The 21,697-nt window shown below is 36.4% G+C and overlaps 1 protein-coding gene across 2 annotated transcripts in view; it reads right to left on the bottom strand.

Moving 5' to 3' along the window:
• EFL1 (elongation factor like GTPase 1) overlaps positions 1 to 21,697 on the bottom strand; it is a 64,404-nt gene that overhangs the window by 27,714 nt on the left and 14,993 nt on the right. For both annotated transcript variants that reach the window (XM_083870817.1, XM_083870818.1), the window contains exons 13-15: positions 18,401 to 18,552; positions 17,479 to 17,657; positions 16,661 to 16,796 (exon numbers count right to left, since the gene is read on the bottom strand). In XM_083870817.1, the coding sequence (XP_083726943.1) occupies positions 16,661 to 16,796; positions 17,479 to 17,657; positions 18,401 to 18,552 (467 nt within the window). The remainder of the gene's footprint in view (positions 1 to 16,660; positions 16,797 to 17,478; positions 17,658 to 18,400; positions 18,553 to 21,697) is intronic.

Below are 21,697 nucleotides of genomic sequence, written 5' to 3'. Positions count from 1 at the left end.
AAATATAACTAACATCTGTTACTTCCCAGAATCAATTATAAGTGGTGTTAAAATTAATGAGGCCTTCAGGCACTGATCTTGCAAAGAATTAATTTTAATCTGTAGAAGTCTTGGAAGTTTTGTCATATTTACCTAGAAAAAGCTACATGAACATATTCCTACAAATTCTGCATTACATATCCCAGATACACAGGGAATTTAGAATCTACCACTAGAAATGTCAGTTACAAAAGATAATGGCAGATAGTTTAAAAGCTCATTAAATTTTGTCCATCCATCTGCTGATTTACGTTTAACTGCAGAATCCCAATATAGGTGATTTGTATTTCATTACTTAAAAAAAAGAACCTAAGGCCTTTATAATTCAATACATCAGATAAATGCAAATATAGACTAACCAGCTATGAGGATATTCCAGACAGCACAGGCAGAAGCAGCACACTGCTCACCAAATGTGTACAATATCCTGTGGGAAATGCCTAAGCCATTGACCATTTATCCTGTTAACTTGTAAGACATGCAAGTAACTAATTAAAATTCAATTTTCCAAGACCTGACCCAATGCCTAATGCTCTCTTTTAGAGGCAACCACCCCACCCCCCAACATATGTGTCTATAAGTGATTTATGCTGCCTGATTTTGCTGCCTTGGGAAATATGGCTTAGAGTCCTCCAAAGCACCATGAATAATGGGTCGCTTCAGTCTGCATTATGCAGAATTGATGTTTACTTTAAATACCAATAATTTTCAAGACAGATAAAGAAGAATATAAAATTTCACTTCAAGCTAAAAGAAACCTTTAAGTAGCTACACAAGCAATATTGGGGAAATAATTAATCAGGATTCTAACCAAATAAAGCACCTTTCAAATGTCTCAGATTAGGAATATTTGACATAATGGGTGTAAAACAGATGGCACGAGAGGGAACAGGGATGTCTTAAATATACGTGTTATATCAGCAGCCTAGGAAGTTATTGATAATGACTTATTTATCACATGCTCCAGTTTAATAGCTAAACCAATTAAAAAACAAACAGAAAATGCACTCAAATTAAAAAAAAAAAAAAAGAAGTTGCTGCTACATGAAAACCTGTTATGAGGCCATTAATACTGACCTCAGATTGAAAATAATTTTTATTTTTTCACAACATTATATTTAAATAATGAATTTTAAAAGTCAGCTTCACTTTATGAAATACTACAGTCTGCCTCTGAGTAAACTAAGCGTACAAAACCAACTATATTTAAAATCCAAAAACCCCCTAAAAGTTAGGAATGCTATTCATCCTCCTTATCCCCCCAAACCTTTTTTCCCCAAAGGAAAGAAGACTGTATCTTTCACCCTAATTTCTGATTACTTCAGTTAATGTATCATCGAGAGTTATTACTGTAATTTGCAGTCTGCATAATTTTGACTTCCTAAAATATTGCAACATTAACTTCCATTAGCTCTAGGACAAGAAAAAAAATGGGACAAAAATACACAGATCATTCCTAAGGTAGGAGAATTCTTAAGACTAGTGAAGAGGACTGAATCATTAAACTGGGCTTTAAAACATTCCTCTATTTTAAAATGGAGCTATTAAACAGAACTAATCTTGGTTTTTAATGCCTTGTTGTAAAAAAACCCCCAAAACCCAACAAAACAACTATTAAGATTTCATTTTATTTACATTATATGAGTCTATATGCACTGAGAACATCCCCAACATGGCTGTCTTCATTTACTTTGTAGTAAATGGCATGAACCCCACATTGACAAAAGATACCGGGAAGGGAGCTTGGAGCTTTAACACCTCACATCTGGAAAACCCTGTGTTTTAATTCCATTTTTTACAGGAATATCACCACTCACTGATCAACTGATTTGCATTCAAAGATAAAAGGAAAAGAGAGCCTGCCCCAAAACGCAGTCTCAGAACATCATCTCCAATACAGCTGGGATGATCTACAGCCAGCTGCCCCTCAGAAACCAAGCCTTCCCTACTTTTGGCTCCCCAGCGCCAGCATTTGTCAGACTCAGGATACGAAATAAACAGAGTAAAACTAACCTAATAAAAAGCAATTTGCCCTCTCTCCCAATTTGCACTCCCTTAACTATCAAGGCATTAAGAGTCTGCTTCTGACATTTTGTCCAAGAACAGGCAATTCTACATATTAATCCTAGTGAAACCCCAATGGCATCATGGCACCAACCAGAACATCAGGTTAAACAACCAGCATCCCCAAAAACTAGTTGAGAGACCTTTTCCCCCTTTCCCATCCATGCAGAGGGAACAGTTAACACCTCTAGGTTGTGAAAAAAATTAATTTGTCTCCATGCCCCATCTCTGTGCCCTCCCAAAGGAGGTCAGGCTGGCTGACATTGTGCTGCCTAAGCAGCAGAGTCCACAGATGAGGCATCAAGTGTCACCCACAGGCAACAGCAGTGGCTGGGCTGCTGTCTCAAGACAAAGCAAAACCTTAAAACATACCAAAAAAGTCAGCTGCTTTTCTGAACAGAAGTAACGTGGCCATTTGCCACCGCTCTGTATCAGCTTTAAATGCTCTGGAAGAGGCCCAGATAGATAAACCATTTTTACTAAAAATGAGAGGCATTTCTGCTAAAAATGCCTGAACACTGAAATGACTCTTTTTGGTTGAGAGGCAAGGCTTTCAACACAGTATGTCATACTTCCTGATGGGATTGTGGACACAAAAGAATCTGTTAAAAATGGAGTATGTTTTCAGTCCCGTTTCCAAAGTAAACGCAACTCCTGTAATCACACAGGCTCCCCTCAACAACTTTTAAACATGTTGTCAACTTCCACTAAGTTCACCAGCGAGAGAGAGCAGAGGGTTCAGGTGTAATTAAGTTTCCACAAGTTATGTAAAATCAATGGCTAAGTACTGAACAGAGACCAAAATTGGTGATCTCACTGAAGAAAGGGCAGGCAAAACACGATCATTATATATCCCGCCTGGAAGCAGCTGCCTGGCGACCAGCACACGCATCCCGCCGGCCAACTGGGACACAACTGCACCAGAGAGGGGAGCTGAGGATTTTAAGGACATCAGTCCACAGGAATCCAGGCTTTGTTAGCAACGCTGCTCGGAGACCTCTTTCTTTTTGAACATCACAAAACAACTAGTCTTTTGTGCAAAAGCCCCAAAAAATATGACCATCAGGATTCCTGATATTTTACATTTTGAGAGCTTCTCGATCCGTGTGCTTTCAACTGGTCCTCATCAGCTCCAGCAGGTTAAAGAGTGGGGAATGGGTGTGAATGTCTTTGTGTAAATGCAATAACTGATGGAACAAGAACTACCAGCAGGTTGCATTTTCATTTACAGTAATGGGTTCACAGCCACGCAATTCACACAGGCTGGTGACCCAATACTTCAATACTGTACAGATCTTAATATATGACACTTGGAAAACATCAAGTCTTTGGATGAGTATTTGTTGCTCAATATTATGTTTCAGAAATTCAATTAGTCACTGAAACAGACTTGTATCAAAGCTGGCATTTCCCTGAAGCTTAAGATGTCAGTAACAGACTGACTTATGTCCCATGCATTAACCTAAACTGTAAAACTCACACACTTAGAGTGGAGTTTTTCTATTTTCCCACCAGTACATTGTCTTGGCACAGGTCTGGCAACATTCAATACCATAACAGTGCACTTAAATCAAGTGTCTTAGAAAAACTTCCCAACTTCAAATTTATTGGGATGACAGAAATTACTCTATTCTGTCCAGAAAAGCTTTTGACTCATATCACAGCTGGGGAACTCACACTCACTGCAGTTTTCCTACTGCAATCTCACTGTTTTCACACAGACAGGACCAAAAGCAAAGATTGCAATACAAAATTCTCTCCACCAAATAAGGGGAATTACCTACCCAAAACATGCATCCTCAAAGTAAGGTTACCAGATGTAAAACCCCACAAAAAGCATTAGCTACAGTCCATGACAGAAACGACAGAGCAGTAAAATAGAACTTTTAACTTTTAAAATCACTCTTGAATTTTGCCCCTATACATAACAGACCTCACTGGAAGGATTTAGGTAGTAAGGAGCAAGAAAGTTCAGAAAGGAACCCTACTTCTTTTAGTCTTAATTAGGTGCAAAAAGGTATCTAAATTTGGTTCCAGGCATTAATGACAAAATTTCAAAATACAATCAAGTAAGGTGAGCAGGTGTTCTGCATTTTAAGATATAAACTCAACATTAACAACCCTTCAAACATTATTTCTTGTCTGTCTATGACTGGAATTTAACAATTCTTTATACATAATGTTCTTACCCATGCAGATTTTGAAACATGTAACACTAGAAGTACTATATAGGCTTGCTCTTTTCAAATCACACCATTTGACAATGAAATTCAAATAGTTTTTACTAGCTAAATACAAATGGTGTTGAAACTTACATTGCTTAGTTTGCAAACAGCAGAATACTTCTAGTAAATATCAGCTTTCCTAATTATTTACTAAATCAAAAAGCACTACAAACAATCTAAACTTTGAGCCCAAACTATCCAGTGCTGCCCCTTTAACACTGTTGTTTAGCAGTGCTCCACAGTTTGACATCAGTTGATAATCCTAAATATAGCTCTGCCTTAAGTCCCCCCCACAGTTCACAACCCAGACAAAGCCAGCTCCATGACTCACAGCCTGACACAGGCCAAACAACCCTCACAACACTTCTGCAATCTCATCTGAGGCACGAAACAACATCAAAATTTCGGGAAAATATTTAGAAAATAAGTCATTAAAAAACAGCCTTTGTTAACAGCCTCTTGACTTTTTAACCTTCCCGTTTGTTAACACGGGATTGTGACTCTGTGAATCACGCTCCCTCACTGGAGTTATGTGCAAAAACGAATCCAAATTGGTGTTCCCCACTCAGATTCCCGTGCCCTCAGTGCAACCCCTCGCTGCTTCTCTGAACTCCAAGAAGAAGCTTTGGTAACAGCCGAAAATGGAAGCAAAGCAGAAACACCCAAAGGAATAAATGAAAGCTTCTGTGAGTAGTTCAAATGTAGAATTAGGGGCATTTCACAGGCACAGATGGTATTTATTGTAAGGATGCTGTGCATTACAGGGCTAATACACAGTAAGAGGAACACTTCTCCACACCAGGTGTGAAAGCAGGTATCCTGCTCCTCTCCTCCTGGCTCCCATTAGGAAGTGCTCCAGCAGGAATTTAGAGCACATTCATGCAAACCGCCCTCACAGATTAGTGGTTTTGCATAAACAATGCCAGTTAAAAGAAGAGCTTTTTTCGTTTGCTTAGGCTGTCGTTAACTGGAATATTCTCATACAGTCTTAACTTTATTGACATGGGATAACTAAGGTGATACAAATTAAAAGTAGAGATAGAATAACAGATAGAAATACGGAGAGAAAGGTGGAATAGAAAGGGAAAACAAGAGGTTAACACTAAGATTTGGGCTGGGGAGCTTGGGGGGAAAAGGGTCAATTTCAGAGCCACGTTAACACTCCAAAAACAGCTGAGGGAGGTCCAGCCTAATTTCTACAGCCCAGCTATTACTCTGAGCAGAAGGCAATTAGTGAAGCCATGAAAGTTAAAGAACATTCAGAAAGGAGTTTTTTTCCATATAAAACAGTAGCTTTTCTCAGGACAAAGAAAGTGTCAAAAAAAAAAAAAAAAAAAAAAAAAAAGAAGCTGAACAAGACGTTTTCATGGCACTGGCTTTACTTAACACTACACTGCCTCTGAAACCAGTAAATTTCCAAGTTGAGCTAATAAGTAGGAACCATGCTGATTGCAGATTTTTGGCTCTCAGGCTACTCGGTGAGATTAATTTAATTTAGAGTCAAAACATTTGTAGATTTTCTGCATGAAGAAACGTACAATAAAAAACCATAATCCAAAGTTTTCACTACACTGACAGTACTGTGAATCCATGAGACCTTCACCCAAAGCTGAAATAGCAGCACTTTTTGTATTGTATGAAAAACAGTGCCCTCTGGCTTCACATTAAATGCGAGTAAGAAAGCAGTTTAAGGATAAAACAAGTTAACTGGTTCCTATAGCCAGTTCTTGTAAAGAAACATGGAAAATTACATGACAATTCTCTAACTACCCTAATTTGTCAAGGAGATGACACAGATGGCCTGAATATTGAGATATCTGATACACAAAATACAATCCTTATCAGTTGTACGTGTGTTTCAAGAAACTCAAACTCAGTGAAAAAGAGAAAAACACTAAATTTGTTCTTTAGAACTGTTTTGTTCACAGAATACTCGTTTAAAGCATATAAAGGTGGGAAAAAAACCTTGTTCAATCAAATCCACACATAAAGGAGTTTCAATTTTGCAGAACCTTAGAAAAGTTTTTATACAAACAGAAGACTAGATATTAAAGAGAATTGTAAATTTTTTATTGCTAAAACACACATATACAGAGAGTAACTTCCTGGTGTACTAAAGCTGAAAAAGGAAAGATTTAAAAGAAAATGCTCAGAAGTGAAGAACTATGCAAAAGTAGTGACAAACTAGATATAACTAACAAAGCCTACACTGCCTAGAAAAAAATTTTATTTATCCATCACTTCAGGGCACAGCGAGAATAATATTTTGAGACAACCAAACTAATTTTTAGATTCAAGTTTCTCCTCCCCTGCCCCAAATGTTACACATGGTATATTTCAGCAGTGATAAACACAAGCAATGAGAATATTTTCTATCATTAATACAATTATTTCAGTTATTTAGGTTGTGCTGGGAAAAGCACAATGTCCTGTTTGAGACTGCAAAGGATAAAGAAGCAGGACTGTATTTGAGGCCTCACAAGAGAGAAGCTGTGTTAGCAACAGAGGTGCACACACATGTGAAATACATCTCTATGATAACAATGATTATCCACATGGATAACTTTATGATTTAAGGTCAGTTTTTACACCCTTCTGTATCTTTCCAATTGCACACCTGAGTAAAAGTCTGGCCTAAATGACACCTACAAGGCAGTATTCCAGTTATTTTATTTAGTTACCTACCCCCAAGTATACAATGACTTGATACTGACAGATGTCTACATTTCAGAACTACCTTTTAGTACATTAATGGACTACCTGTGCAATGAAGCTGAAACTTAATTCATCTGATAGAAATGGAACTTTATCTGTCAAAAACAGATAAAGGAATAGGCAGATGATTAAAAGTACACACATCTTTTCAAAGATGTCATGATTTAATTCTCATATACCACAACAGCAGCAAGAGAGATGTATTCTCCATAAATAACACTGTAAAACGCTAAATCCTTCTAAAAAGAATTTTCTGCATTGCTAATGGGACACATTCCTAAACAGATTTGATTTATGGTGTCTTTTTCAAGTCTGAGTGACTATACATGAATTTACATGCAGAAAGGCATGTATTTTCAAACTCATTTGTGCTTAAAGCGATTTTTTTCCGTCTATTTCTGAAATATTTTCCGTTTGAATTTTAGAAAACTCATGGTCACATTAAATAAAGGAGATGCTCCTTCACAACAGGTTTCTGAAAGTTTGAGTTCTACAGCAAACAACTTCTGCAAAGGCAATTCTCTGGCATATTTAATTCAGAAGGATGAAAAGCCTAATGCCATTTTGTACAGGGGGATAAAAGGTTCAATTACATAGTCTAAATACAGAGCCTTGTTAAATCAGGTAATTCACACCTCTGTTAAAAACTGAGTCCCAAACACTAACTCCTCAAGTGTGGCCTGTTTGCTGAATCTCTTGACTATTTACTCTAATGCCCTGATGTCCCAAGCTGATGTTTCCCACTCTTGATAAAGCATTTCATAGCTGCACTTACAGGGAGGGTTTTCTTAGAAATGGAATGCTATTAACTTTGAGTACAAAACTGAAGTCACTGTGGTTCCTCCACTATAGATCCTCATTTAGTAAAAGATACAAAAGTCTCTTTAGAGATTTTCCACTAATCAAGGCAAGATAGATGGTTTCCCTTAGAACCACATCAGAGGAAAGGAGGGAACAAACAGCTACGCTACAGACACCTAATAAAAATGCTGACATTCTAGTTTTAAAGAGGATACTGGCTTTAAAAAAATACAACACACCAAAGAAAAAAAGCATGCTCCAAGCAATTTTTATAACAGACTGAGGGGTATAGCATTCAGGCTCTTCAAATGAAAACATGAGGTCATTTCCCCAAATGATCACTGAGGTATCTCTGTATGCTGTAAAAAACCTCAAATGCAACATTGCAGATGTGAGCTCAGCAAATAATCTCAAAACTTCACCTTAAGATTTCTCTTACCATTTTACATTGATGATATTAACTACTTCTTCTATTCATACAGTATTGGAAAAGAGGTTCATTAGCCAAATAATAAATATGGCTAATTCTGTAGATAACTGTTCTCACTTTATTTTTACATGCACTTTCATAGAGGGAGAAACTGAAAATAGTACACTGATGCTGACTTAAAGACAGTAAGTGTGAAACACTCGGGGAAATCCCTGTCTTTTCATTTTGAAGAGACTTGCAAAATTACACCCATCCAACCACTCACAGAAGATTTGGAGATTTTGGAGATAAGCCAGGTAGGATCTGTGACCTAAACCCATAGTTAGCTACTGAAAGGCTGAGTAACACCTGCCCAGGGGCAGTGACTACAGAAGTCAATTGTCCACTCTGACACAAGAGGAGTCAGGCCCCTCTAAACTGGCCCTGAATTCTGAACAATCAATAGCAGTGTGATAATAGGCACTGGACAAATTTGAAGTCTCAGGGCGAAGAATCACTTTGTAATAAACACTGAGATGATCAACAGAAAACTGCCTGTACCTCAGACGCCTGTGCCCACTCTATTTCTAGATGTTTATATAAAGTAGCTGCAGAGCATTGCCTGCTGCTGTGCTCAGAGCTCCTTCAAGCAGCACTGGTATGAAATTGTCTTGATTCTTGTTAGTCCCACTGCTGCCCACAGGCAGACAAGCAGCAACAGCCAACACCGACAAGTCTGGGCAGTTTTCCTTCTGGTATCATTGGGGAAACCTCAAGCATCAGCAAGTAGCTGTCTGCATACAAACCCCAAGGAATCAGGAGTGCTTGCCTCACATTCAGGAAATTATATAGAAATCTAATTTCCATTCACACAAAAGCTCAGCTTTTACAGATTATAAAAACTAAAAGTCGCTATAAAATGACATAGAATGTTTCATTGCTTTCTTCCTTTTCCTCAAAAACTTAATAATTTGCATTTTTTTTACATTATAATCCAGCAGGGGTCAAGAGCAAATTTACAGGCATTGTTGAGTAGATGAATGAACTATGACTTTAGCTTAAATAGTCTTATACACTTCAAAATTTTAAATATGATTTTACAATCCCTTGTATTTTAGTGACAACACTAAACGCATCTTTAAGATCTCATAATCAACTACTGAAAATTATAGCAGAGAACATTCCAGAAGCACTAGAGAATTTAGAAGTGTTTCTCTTCAGAAAGGATTACTACACTTATGATTTCCTTTTATAGTCTTAATAAGCTTCAGTCAGAAAAACAAAAAATACAGATACTCAAAAAGCAATTTAAATTCTCAAAAAAACACCAAAACCCTCAACCAAAAAGACTCACCAAAAAAACACAAAACAAAAAGGGCTTTACAAGGAAACTATTAACTATTCAATGTATCCTTCCAAAAAAAAAAATTAGCTGAGTTAATAAAGACACATGTCAGTGCTATAACTCTGACTTAAGACATGGCATATTTTTTCCTCTCAAGTAATATCTTGATATTGATTTGAAAAAAGGTAATGAATCATTTATTTCTTTTGCAATAGTTTGTAAAGTCAAAGCCCCCAAAATAAACCACATGAAATGGTAAGGCAAACAGAGCAAAGGAAACTCAAGAAGATGATCAGCAAAATACACTTCTAATTTCATTTGGTGCTAGTTCATTAGCAGTACAGTATATCATGTTATGTTGCCCTCTAAGCAATACTAATTTCTCAGCCTGCCTTGCTAGAAAGCACACACAGCAAAGAGCAGGAACTACAAAGGGACTAAATCCACTATGGCAAAAATAGAGTTAAAGAAAATGGTTTCAGTTTCCAGCTCTGAAAGAGGCCAAACAACAGATTAACTATTATGTCTTTAGCTCAAAGAAAGAACTTGAACATACTCAATTTTTTCAACAATTTACCTATTAATAAAACACTAACTGGGTAGGAAAATATTATAAATACTATGGTGTCAGGTAAATGCAACAGTACATGGAGATTAAATGTCATTCAACAACAAAATCCATTCAATTATATACCTTTTCCACAACAGTGGTGGATTACTAAAAACAAGTCAAAAAGGGTATTTTTAGCCTTAAAAGGCTATTTTATAGACGTTATAAGATGGCAGTTAGAGATAAAATTTGTAAGTATTCCAAAACGGAAGACAAAGGTTTGAGTTTTCTTTGTTTCATTCAGTATTTTGGGCTAATTTCAGCAATATTCTGGAGGAAGACTGCCCTCCTGTGTTCACCGACCACAGCAGGCTGGGATGAGACAGCCCCTGCAGCTGGAATCACTTCAAGCTGGCCTTTTTTTTTTTTTTTTTTTTTAAATAATCACATTACTGATTCAGAGAGTGAAATTAGCCCACCAAATGTTTGCACAGAAATGCAAGGCTGGTGAACAGCAGGCCTGTTCCTAGTGCTCTCACAGAAGGTGGTAATGCCTGCTAGTTGGCACCAAGCCTAGAAAGCCATTCTGGGCCTTTAAAATGGCATTGCTGCTTGCAGCTGCTCTTTGCTCTTAACAGAGGCTGCTTATTAAAAGCTCCTAAATTGTTCAATGAAGTCCTAAAGGAATAAAATGCTTGTTAGACACCTTGTAATGAGGTTAGCTGTACTCCTTCACACCAGCTCATCATGCTACTGCAAACTCCATAACACCTATCTTCAGAAAGGTAGCAAAAATCCAGAGGTAGAATCCATCATCACCCACATTTCCTGTGCCACATTGTTCCCATGTCAAGAATCCTGTAAGTGTTTTATAAATAATAAAAACGTGAAAGAGCACTGTATGGGAAAACTAGCATTTTAGAAATGGAAACACCAAGGCACACAACAGTATGTCATGTAGGAAGTCTGACAGTGAGCTGGCAACAGGAGGGACTTCCAGATTCCTGCTTTTAACAATGTAATTTGGTACGTTAAAAAACAAAATGCTAATTTGGTAGAACACTTGATATTCACATAGCTAACTACATTTGAAAACGTTCAGGAAATCATCTGGCCTCCTATGAGCCCTACACTAAAGCACTACAAATTTAATGGCAAGGGAAAAGCTTTGCTTTTAACAGTATTCAACAAGACACAAAAAGCACTTCAATAGTTGTATAAGCAGCTCTAAAAAAATCTAGGTTTTGTACACTAGCAAACACAAATCCATTGTTACAGTACTTGTGGATAAAAAGCAGCACACAGATCAATAATTCTGAACTCGTGTGTACATGCACAACATGCCTTGAGACAAATTTTATTCCAATTAACAAAAATGTATCACTGAATGATCCTTCAATTATTCTTTCAGGACAAACATGAAACTGAGCCATTTTTTAAAAAAATCCCATAATTATTCACTTACACAAATACCTAAACCAATGTTTTCAAAAATGTGTGCTGGTTTTTACACCAGCACTTGTTTATATTACTTAGAGATAATCAATATCCAGTATGGGAATCCTAAACCCTTCATCTGTGCATGATAAAAACAAACACTACCTCTTTTCCCTGATTTCTTCAATACTTTTTTACACTACCTCCAACAACCCTTTTTTGCAGGGAACAAAAAAAAGGCATTTTGTTTTCAATTACAGGACAGCAACAAGAAAAATAAAAAAAAAGGGGTGGGAGAAAAAAGGAAGCTATTATTCTGTACATCTGGAGGGCATGCACTTGTTAAATCTTTACTTACGAGCCCAGATTACTTTTTCCTCACATATTGCCTCATGTTTTTTCCTTTGTAACTTCGAGGATCACTCAGTTCTTTTAATAGTTTTTAACCACAAGAATTTCCCAACAATTGTTACAAAGTGATGCTTTTCCTGTAATTGTACTTTTTCTTTGACTGGTTCTAGCAAATAAATAAAGTAAATAAATAAATAAATAAATGTATTTATATACATAAAGGGAGAGAGATTCTTGCATTGGAACAAGCAAATCAACCATCCCATCTTCTTGCATTCCCCATAATTCAGATTTATTAATAGCTCAAAACACTTACTGGTGTGAGACAGTTTTAATTTAGACTAAATATTCTTAACATAGAAACAGAATTGAAATCATTTAAAACTCGCATATAATAATCTCCTTTGTGGAGCTTTCAACACTGTTTCAATTAAATTTATTGTTTTGCCTCCTTGTAAACAAACATCTTTTTTTCTTTCATGGAAAGACCTAGTAAGTGCTGCTTCCCCATAACCTTCATTAACAAAAAAAAATTAAGACGAAAAATTGTTTATGGTAGTGTTAATTCCTCTATTTGTGTACCTGCATTATCAGTCTCTACAGCTTGTTAAACAACACTTAACACTACTTAGCCAACAGAAGGTCTTACATACAACATCCAAACTGAATCAATTAATGTATTCTAACTGAAGCATTTCTAATTTTCCCTTTCAGAAGGGAAACCAAGCACTAGTAAGAAGAGCTGTGATAATCAAATTAAAGACCAATGGATTTCACACTAAAGCCAGGGCTCACCTCCTGTCAAATACACCATCCCTGGAGATGTCAGCATGGCAGCAGGAACCTCCAGTACCACTGATATTCCCAAGGGAAGTGCCCCAGCAAGAACCTAAGCTACTACAATGCTCACTAAACTAAAGAAGCTAAAAGCTCTGGATAACCAGATGATGTCTACATCCAGAGCTCCTTTCTCTGTTACATTTTTGCTGTAGGAAAGAAGGACAAGCCTTTAAGGAGCACGGGACAGTCAGAGCAGCTTCCTATTTGCACAGATGATATTATGGAAACCAAGGCAAGTGTTGATTTTAGTGTCACTAAGAACAAAGATCAGTCAAGCAGGCTTTGGAACATAATATCTAAGTACCATTTCTTTCCTAGAAGTTCCAGAGGGACAGTTTTGTCAAAACAGCACATATTGTGTCCAAGGTCTATGATACTGGCCTTTCCAATAGGTATTCAGGCAGCTTTCTAAAAAGGGAGCACCGAGATGTCTTGGAATCAAAAATCAATTATTTTGAGATAGGGATTTACATGGCACATATAGTGTCTGCAAGTATAGAGTACTCCTATACTTGGAATTTAAGCGCAGTTCTGGTACACCAGGTTAGAATTTACAGAGCAGAACACTGTTTCTGTTAAGGTAATAAGGCCTCAGCCCAAGTGAAGCTGGTACAGAAGGTGATATGGCCCTGAAGTCAGGACAGAGCAACACAGAGATAGCCAGGACTGCAATCAGGACATGCAGATGGATCACTGGCAAGAGCAGGGGCTCACTCCCAGAACCCTCAGAGCTGATGCCCACGAGGAGGTTCAAATTCAGCAGCTGCACACCTTGGAAAGGCGTGTGATGTGACAGAGGAAAAGAAGCCACCCCTGACACAGTGCACCAAGGCACATGATTGATTTTTGAACCAGTACTTCAACATTTTTCCCAATTAAGCCTGAAGATCCCTTCCTGGCCCATTCCAATGACTATCATGTTCCTCATTCAGCAGTTTCAACTCAATACAAGTGCCATTTGGAAGCCGAGGGCACACACTTAATCTAGTATAACCTTATCTGCTGCTCCAGTAACTGGATTCTCCTCCGGCAAGGTCTCTGTTCATTCAAAGGAGCACAAAGCACACCCTTGCAGTGCCGGTTAAAAAGTAAAATATCCTGTCTGCTGGCACATGACATCTCGCAGAGCTGCTGGTGGGGAAAAAGGTGACAAATTAAAAGATGAAGAGTAAGGGAATACTCTTCTCAGAGGGCACTTTGTTCACATACTCCCTTTTAGTTCTCAGAGGAAACAACAGTCCTTCCAAATTACAGATTCTGCAAACTGGGTGTATTTGTCTAAGATAAGGAATTTATTATTTTAATAGAATAGTCTGACAAACAATTTTTAAAAGATTTGTAAAAAAGATTTTATTACCCTTGGTGCCCAAGAACTTTTTGTTTTCAATCATATTTCAGCTCCTAGTCAAGGCCTACAAAATTCACAGTAGTCACAAATTTGCAAAGAAAAATTCTGAATTAGAAACAGCTATATGGAAGGGGCTCTATTTTATATTTGCCATATTACTTGAAAATGACGTACTGCTTAAAGCTTTTTGACAAATACTTTTGGCAAAAACAGTCCAGCTGCAAACTTGCAACACAAATTAAACAATGCAAAACATTTTGTCTCTCCTAATTTCCAGAAACTCAAAATAATAGAAGAAAATAACTTCCCAAACTTTCCAGAATGGCTACACATATTAGACAAGGACACAGTAGCTCTTTCCAGCTTGATGTTCTTGACTTCTCTTTGTCACAGCTTTGCAGTTCAAATGCACTGTGCTTCACTGCCCTTTCTGCTTGGGGTGTTTTGCAATCTCAGATTTTCATCAATTAAAGTAAATTAGTATTTTAAAGAAATATTAATTGAGCAGAAAGAATAAGAGATTAAATCTTCCCATCTTCAGTAAAAAACCTCTGTATCAAGCTGTGTCTTTGATCACTAAACCTTTGCATAAGTCAGTATAAAGGATAAAAAGGCTGCTTACTTGGACCAAGCAGATCCTCCCTTGTAAAAAACAACATATAAATAATAACAAAAACCTCCAAAACCTCATGAAAAAAAATCTGATAGAATCTATATCACGAGTCTAAAAGTGGAAATAGGCAGTCATGATTAACTGTGCATTCCTTATGGCAATAACTTAATTATACAGAGTGAAACCACAGAGCTTTCAGAAAAGCTTCCTTAATTTACTGGATAATCCACAAGCAATTTCCTTATATGGCTGGAGAGAAATCACTGCTGTGTGCACTAAAGCTGGAAGACAAATGGCATTACAAACAGAAATCACTGTTGCTAACTGGAATAATCAAAGTCTTGCATCACCATTGTTTACACATTCCTTTCATATAAATGCATTGCATTTTCTTCTGAGTGTGATAAATCATCATCATATCATTACACAACTTACTGAATTTATGTAAATTAACAGTGCAGCCTTACAGAAACAAAAGAGAAACAAAAGAGAGGCATTTAGGATTTTAGTCTTAAAAAAAAAAAAAATTAAAATTACATTATATATAAAAACCCAACATACAGACTTGAGCTGATCTACTTCAGGTAAAAATGAAGACCTGCTTTGTGTGATCACTTTAAAATGATGTGATGATAGAAGATGAAATAGCAAACAGTCTGGCTAAGACTGACTGTGAATTCTGATCTTAAAATTCTACTGAATTCTTCTAAATATGACCGTTTAGAACTCTTATTACTCAAGTAAACTGCTTTTCTTTATGGAAAAGTTAGACACCACTGAAGAGCAGCTCTCAACACTAGACTACCAACAAATTCTGGTAGAATTTGATGGTTACAAAAGCCTTTCTTAAAACTTGGTCAAACTCTTAACTAACACTGAAGACATAACAAAATCCTCACAATGTATTTTTTTCTCTGCTGGAGGCAGTTGCAGGAGTATTTACTGTCTATGCACTTGAAAGACCACATCCTTTCATTTTTACTGCAAAGTGCTTTGGAATGGGTTTCTCTATTTTTTCCCAACTCTTTATCATTTTTTTTGAAGTAAATAGACCATAAACTTAATATATTTTCACACATTCACTCACACAGTTATACACACACACTCAGGCATGCACACACTCTCACAGTTACACACACACTCAGGCACACTCATCATTTTCATACTGCAAATGGTCAACTACAATCAGACTACAGTAAGACATAATTCAGCATTTTAAAACTTTAAACTTCAAAACAAAAGTAATTCAGCTGTTTATGTTCTGAATGCTAGGCCCATGATGAAACAGACAAAGCATGGCTAGCTGCTTAAATTAAAAAATTTCAACCCTTACAGAGTACACCTATTTTTCATTTACTATGTATATACAGCATAAATTTCTAAAAATCAGGCAGTACTCATTTTAAAGCAAAGCAGCCCAGAATCTGGCACAAAAAAGCATAACTCAATGATTAGGTTGAGTTTTACAACTTTGTCCAGGGAGAAAGTGAAAAAATTGCCACAGCCATAAAAGAAGTAATTTTTAGCACCAGGGTTCAACAGACCCATGAATAAAACTACACTCATCCACATCAGTAGAAAAGTCACATTAAAGAATTTCCACTGTTGGGAAAATATTATAAATAATCCTTGCAATCTATGAAATAGAAGAATTTACTACTGCCTTTGGCAATTCCTAGCAGCAATGCTTACCTGGCAATCATCCAACCCAAAGATAACAGGCTAATGTAATCCCTACTCTTCTATTCAAAGCGTACAGAAATCCCAATTTAATTAGACTGCTTGCCTTTTTTGCATATACAACATGCTTAAAAATATTCATGGATTTAGGTTTTCTTACCTATTAATCACACCAAACCAATTTTGTTGTATTTTGGACAACATAAGGATTCAGGCTCTAGAAAATTAAATCCTAGTTCTTACCCAGGACATTTCCTGCAGGTACTTCCTCAAGATCCTCAAGCTCTCTTCCCATAAGTAAGTACAGGTTCTCCAAAGTGCAGCATGTCATGTGAGGGACTGCTGGCAGATCATCTGTGGCAGAGCACTGGGATGACAGCTACAAAGAGCACAAAACCAGCATTTGGATATCTTTCACTTAGCTCTGACAAAAACTTCTTCCACAAAACCTCCTTGCATTCCAAAGTGAAAAAATACAATCTAAAGCTCCTTCATCTCAAACCTTAAATGTCAGAAACTAACACACACTCCCAAAAATTTAGACTAGAGGCAAACACATGAATGTTAACAAGAAGATAAAAAATAATGCTTTCTTTGGCAAATTTCAGGTATGTACTCCTTCTACCTTGCTTTTCATTATCACTGAAAACACAAATGTTTTGAAGTAAACTCAAAAGTAATGAACTTCTTTGATCAAAATCTCAAAGCATTTAACACCAGTTTTTCCCAATACTATTGCACACTTTCTGTTCCTAAAATAATTGCTTTTTCCTTTTTAAAAAAAAAAAAAACAAACAACAAAAAACCCACAACATATACATACTGGATTTATGGTTAGTTAATACAACACTGTATTTAAAACTATTTTGGAAATGTTACCTTTATAATGAGTTTACAGACACAATCAGCTACTAGCACAGTTACTTACATTACTTCGATATTTTTTGGAATTACTCACTTCAACTTTTTATCTCTTTTTAGGGAGACACATGGAAGAAGTTAAGTCATCAATGTTTCAAAAGAATTCCAAATTATTGCAACAGTTCACAGTCACCTCTTACCTTATGCAAAGACTCAGCAGGATCATATTTTGGTCCTAAAACAAAGATTTTTTGCCCTCTTTTCACCACGCCACTGAACACTCTGGCGAAAGCAATGAAATGCTCCTTGTTGTCTGCTTCCTGTTTCCCTGCCTTTGAGGTCATGCTGTCTTCTTGGCCAGTGAGCTGCTGCTCTTCACCTAACCAGTCAGAAAAAAAATATATTAAGCACAAAATCACTTTCTGTCTCATCATCTGGAGGAAAAAAAAAATTATATATTATATTGTCACATGTGGCGAATCACAGAAATGTTCGAGTCAAAACAGACCTTTAAGATTCTGAAATCCAACCCAGCAATGCTAAGTCCACCACAAATCCATGTTCTTTGGTGTAGCATGTTTTAAATATCCCCAGGGACAGGGACTCAATGCTTTCCCTGGGCAGCCCCTTCTAATGCTTTATAATTCTGGTCAAGAAATTTTTCCTCTAAACCTTCACTGGCACAACCTGAGGACATTTCCTGTTGTCCTATTACTGGTTACTTGGGAGAAAAGACCAACCCCCACAACTGTTACCCATAATCCAGTCCTGTTGTTCACGCCCTGCTTCTGCACCAATCTTGGCTGTTTGGCATGGGAAATCACTCAGTTTTTAGCAGGGCATCTCTGTGAAGCATCATCTCCTTTCAAGACCACTGAGTACCAAGATGAAGCACATTCTCAGGCCAAGGAACATAAATCTATGGCACCATTTCACCATTTATGAACTGTCAGCTTTCTTTCAAATCTCTCCTCACTCTTTGTTCGGTTCCATGGATTGCATGGAACTTTGGATGGGCACATGGATGATTCACAATGTGGATTTGTAAGGTGCCCCTTGGCAATGCCAAGACACTACTATTAAACATTTTCCTAGAAAGACAGGGATTAAGGTACCACACACCTTTGGCATCACCAGTGCTCCCAGATACTTCAGGTGAATTTTCACTTAGGGGCTTTTCTGACAGCTCCTTCCCTTGACTTGCTGCCAGTTTTTCTGCATGCCTTCGTTTGGCAAGTTCGCGCCGATGAGCAATTTCCTCTTGAGTTAATGGCCTACATTGCATTTTAAAACATCAGTATGTGGTAATGTCATTTATTTTAAAAGAAATTAAATAACAGTAATTAGGATACTATATTTGACATAAGTAAAAACTCATGCAGAATGTCTTTTGTTAACCAACACTATAACTTTAAGTCAGCTAAAATTAGCAAACTCTTCCTCTACCATATTTAGACTTTCATTTTTCTTCCATACACATAGAGATCAAATACTGTCATTTTTAATTACTTGTGTTATCTTTATTAGTTTAAGAAAATCTTTACAGCAAGTGCTCAAATGCAGGGAAAAGTCTTTGCTTGTTAAAGCTCCCTTTCATAAAGTGAATAAGCCCATTAAGGCAAAAGATTTAAAACTGACAACAACAACTAAAAATAATTTTAATAGTCTGATGCACCCATCTATTTACTGGTACACCCTGCCTTAAAGTGAAGTGCTTCAAAGTATGATTCAGAGCAATAAATAATAAAAGATAAAGAATATTAGCAACATTCTTATGTAAGGCAATATAAAGAGACTTGGTTTGTCAATGCAAGCATTTTGAACAGCAAAGTGATACTCATTACACATATATGAAATCCTTCAGCATTGCCCAAAACTGTCCATTTGATTTTTAAATCTGGCGCTAAATAAAAATACCTTATATGATGTTATCTTCTAATTTAATGGTTTTAAAGATAGAAAATATATTCAGATACTAGTCATCTTCTCTTTTCAGTTATTATTCTGTTTCCATTAATTTCCCATGTAAATGAGGGGAACTTATTCATTACAGATACTTCTATGAATAATCTATTCTGTTTACTAATTTCAGTATCAACAAATTCCCAAGTAATGTGCTGTTATGTGCCTACATTAAAAATAATCTTTAGCGCTGTAACTTAAAAGGAGAAGAAATAATTATGTAGACATAACTTTTTTAATGGAACCAGAATGCTTTCAATGTTGGTTGTTGTTGTTTTTTTTTGTTTTGTTTTGTTGGGGTTTTTTTGGGGGGTTTTTTTGGGTTTTTTTCACTGAGGGTTATGGACATATATATTGCTTTCCAGCATTAACAGATTTCCAAAATAGTAACCACTGTATTTTTTAAATCATATTAGTATTCTTAATGAAATTCTAACTCTAGACAAGGAACACAACTCTTTCTCTCATAAAACATGCATTTCTATACAACACAACTGGATAAACTAATCACCAAGTCTTAGACCTTGACTTCAGCTGAAAAAGGTGAACATAATCCCACAGCAGAACCTCACCTACACGATTTGTCCTACATTTGCTCACATGATGGATACAAAACCAACAGTCCTTAGTGTTAAGATGGTCAGGAATTTTTCAATCAATTGCATCAAGCACACGGCATTAAAACAAAAAGTGCCTCATTAGTAGTTTCAGCTTGTTAAGTAGCCTTGGACAAGTCACTTCCTCTCTTCAACCTCCACACTTACAAACACAGTCAAGATTTCCTGAACAGCAACAGCAGTAATGAATGACAAGAGGAAGAAAACCACAGGAAGCACTACAGCAGTAGAGTCATTTTTGTTTACAGAAGAACCATATAAATATGGTCTCTACCAATAAAAAGCACAAAAAAAAAAAATGTGGACTCACTTTGCCATATCAAGTATTGCACACTTTGAAAGAGGGAAAAACCCTGTTAATCACAGGTCAAAGGTTTTATGTGCAGTCAGTAGAAAGAGTTACTGGACATCTACTCTGCTCTTTACTGGATTAATTAAAGACAGGAAGTCTTGAATAGATTAGATGGCTGAGACCAACTCACTGCCAGTAAGATTTTTATTTATATCGTAATCAGGATGGTTTTCTACATGTAACACCTTCTGCAGAGACTTAATTTTAAAAAAAATGAGATACTTCATTAATCAAAATTGTTCATAGAACTTGAAGAAATCACTTGGAACAGTTGCTTACCTTGAACCCAAATGTTTAATTTGAAAGAGTAAGAAAAATTATACATAAGTTAAACATCTCTCTAAAAATTACCTAAGAGAGGCCCCCAGGATACAATGTCAGAATTTGAAGCACAGACTTTTAGAACTCAGAATCTGGGACAGATACACTGCATGTTATAGACAAGGAGAATGCAAAGCAAAATCACCACTTCAAACTTCTTAGCAACTTAGGTTTGTTGGGTTTTTTTTGTTTGGTTGGGTTTTTTTTTTTGTTTGGTTGGGGTTTTTTTTTGTTTTTTTGGTTTTTTTTTAAGGAAAAAAAACTGTCTCTTAAACAGTCATGACAGAATTAAGAATATGTATCTCTAAAATTTCAAATACTGTGGTATTTCTGATTGGCTTGTTTATTTTACTGCTAAAGAGAGTGAGGCTTAACAATACAAAATGCAAAGCAGATGGTGGAGAAGAAAACTTTATGGGTTGTTTTTTTTTTTTCCTGAAGGCAGCTGGTCAAAGTTATTTAAAGGTTTGGAATGTCAGAAAAATTTCTAGAGGAGATAGATTGATAGGGAAAGTACAGATGAGACTGCCAAGGGTGTCATAAACAGTCTATATATGATGGCATAGTATACATACAGGGACTATGTATGCATTCCAATACATCTGATTGCCCAAAAATATTTTTCATTTTTGTAAATAATCCTGAGAGTAAAAGAAAGTTTTTTCTTTGCTTTTTCCCACTTTATACGGTATTTTTCAAAGTATCAGTATATTTAGGTGTCAAATAGCCCTAAGCCCAAATATTAAAGGTATCTCAAGATTCTGAATGCACTGTTCTAAGTGACAATTTATATAAACACACTTAATAATATTATAATTTTGATAAAAAAGCAGATTGAGTGTAGGTGGAACTTTAACTAGCAGGTACAACCTAGACTTTCATCCTGGTTTCTGTCATCATCAATTTGTATAAAATTCATCACTCTCAGTAGTGTCATTAGAAACTACAAAAAATGTTGTCAAATAAATCCTTATATAGAGTTGTTACACAATCAAGCAGAACACAGAATAAGATTAAAGTACACGAGGTACTGGATCTGCAACAAAACCAGTTTCAAATTATACCCTGATTTATTCAATTTCTCCAGTTAGCAAAACCAATCAGAAGTAAAATCAGTTTTAAACAAAAGCTGCCCACACTAAAAGAAAGGGGGTTTTTTTTTCCTTC

This window comes from Zosterops lateralis (genome assembly GCF_965231275.1).
Source record: "Zosterops lateralis genome assembly, chromosome: 13".
NCBI lineage: Eukaryota > Metazoa > Chordata > Aves > Passeriformes > Zosteropidae > Zosterops > Zosterops lateralis.
The sequence above is the reverse complement of the archived record's forward strand: the minus strand, read 5'-3'. Positions and strand labels throughout refer to the sequence as shown.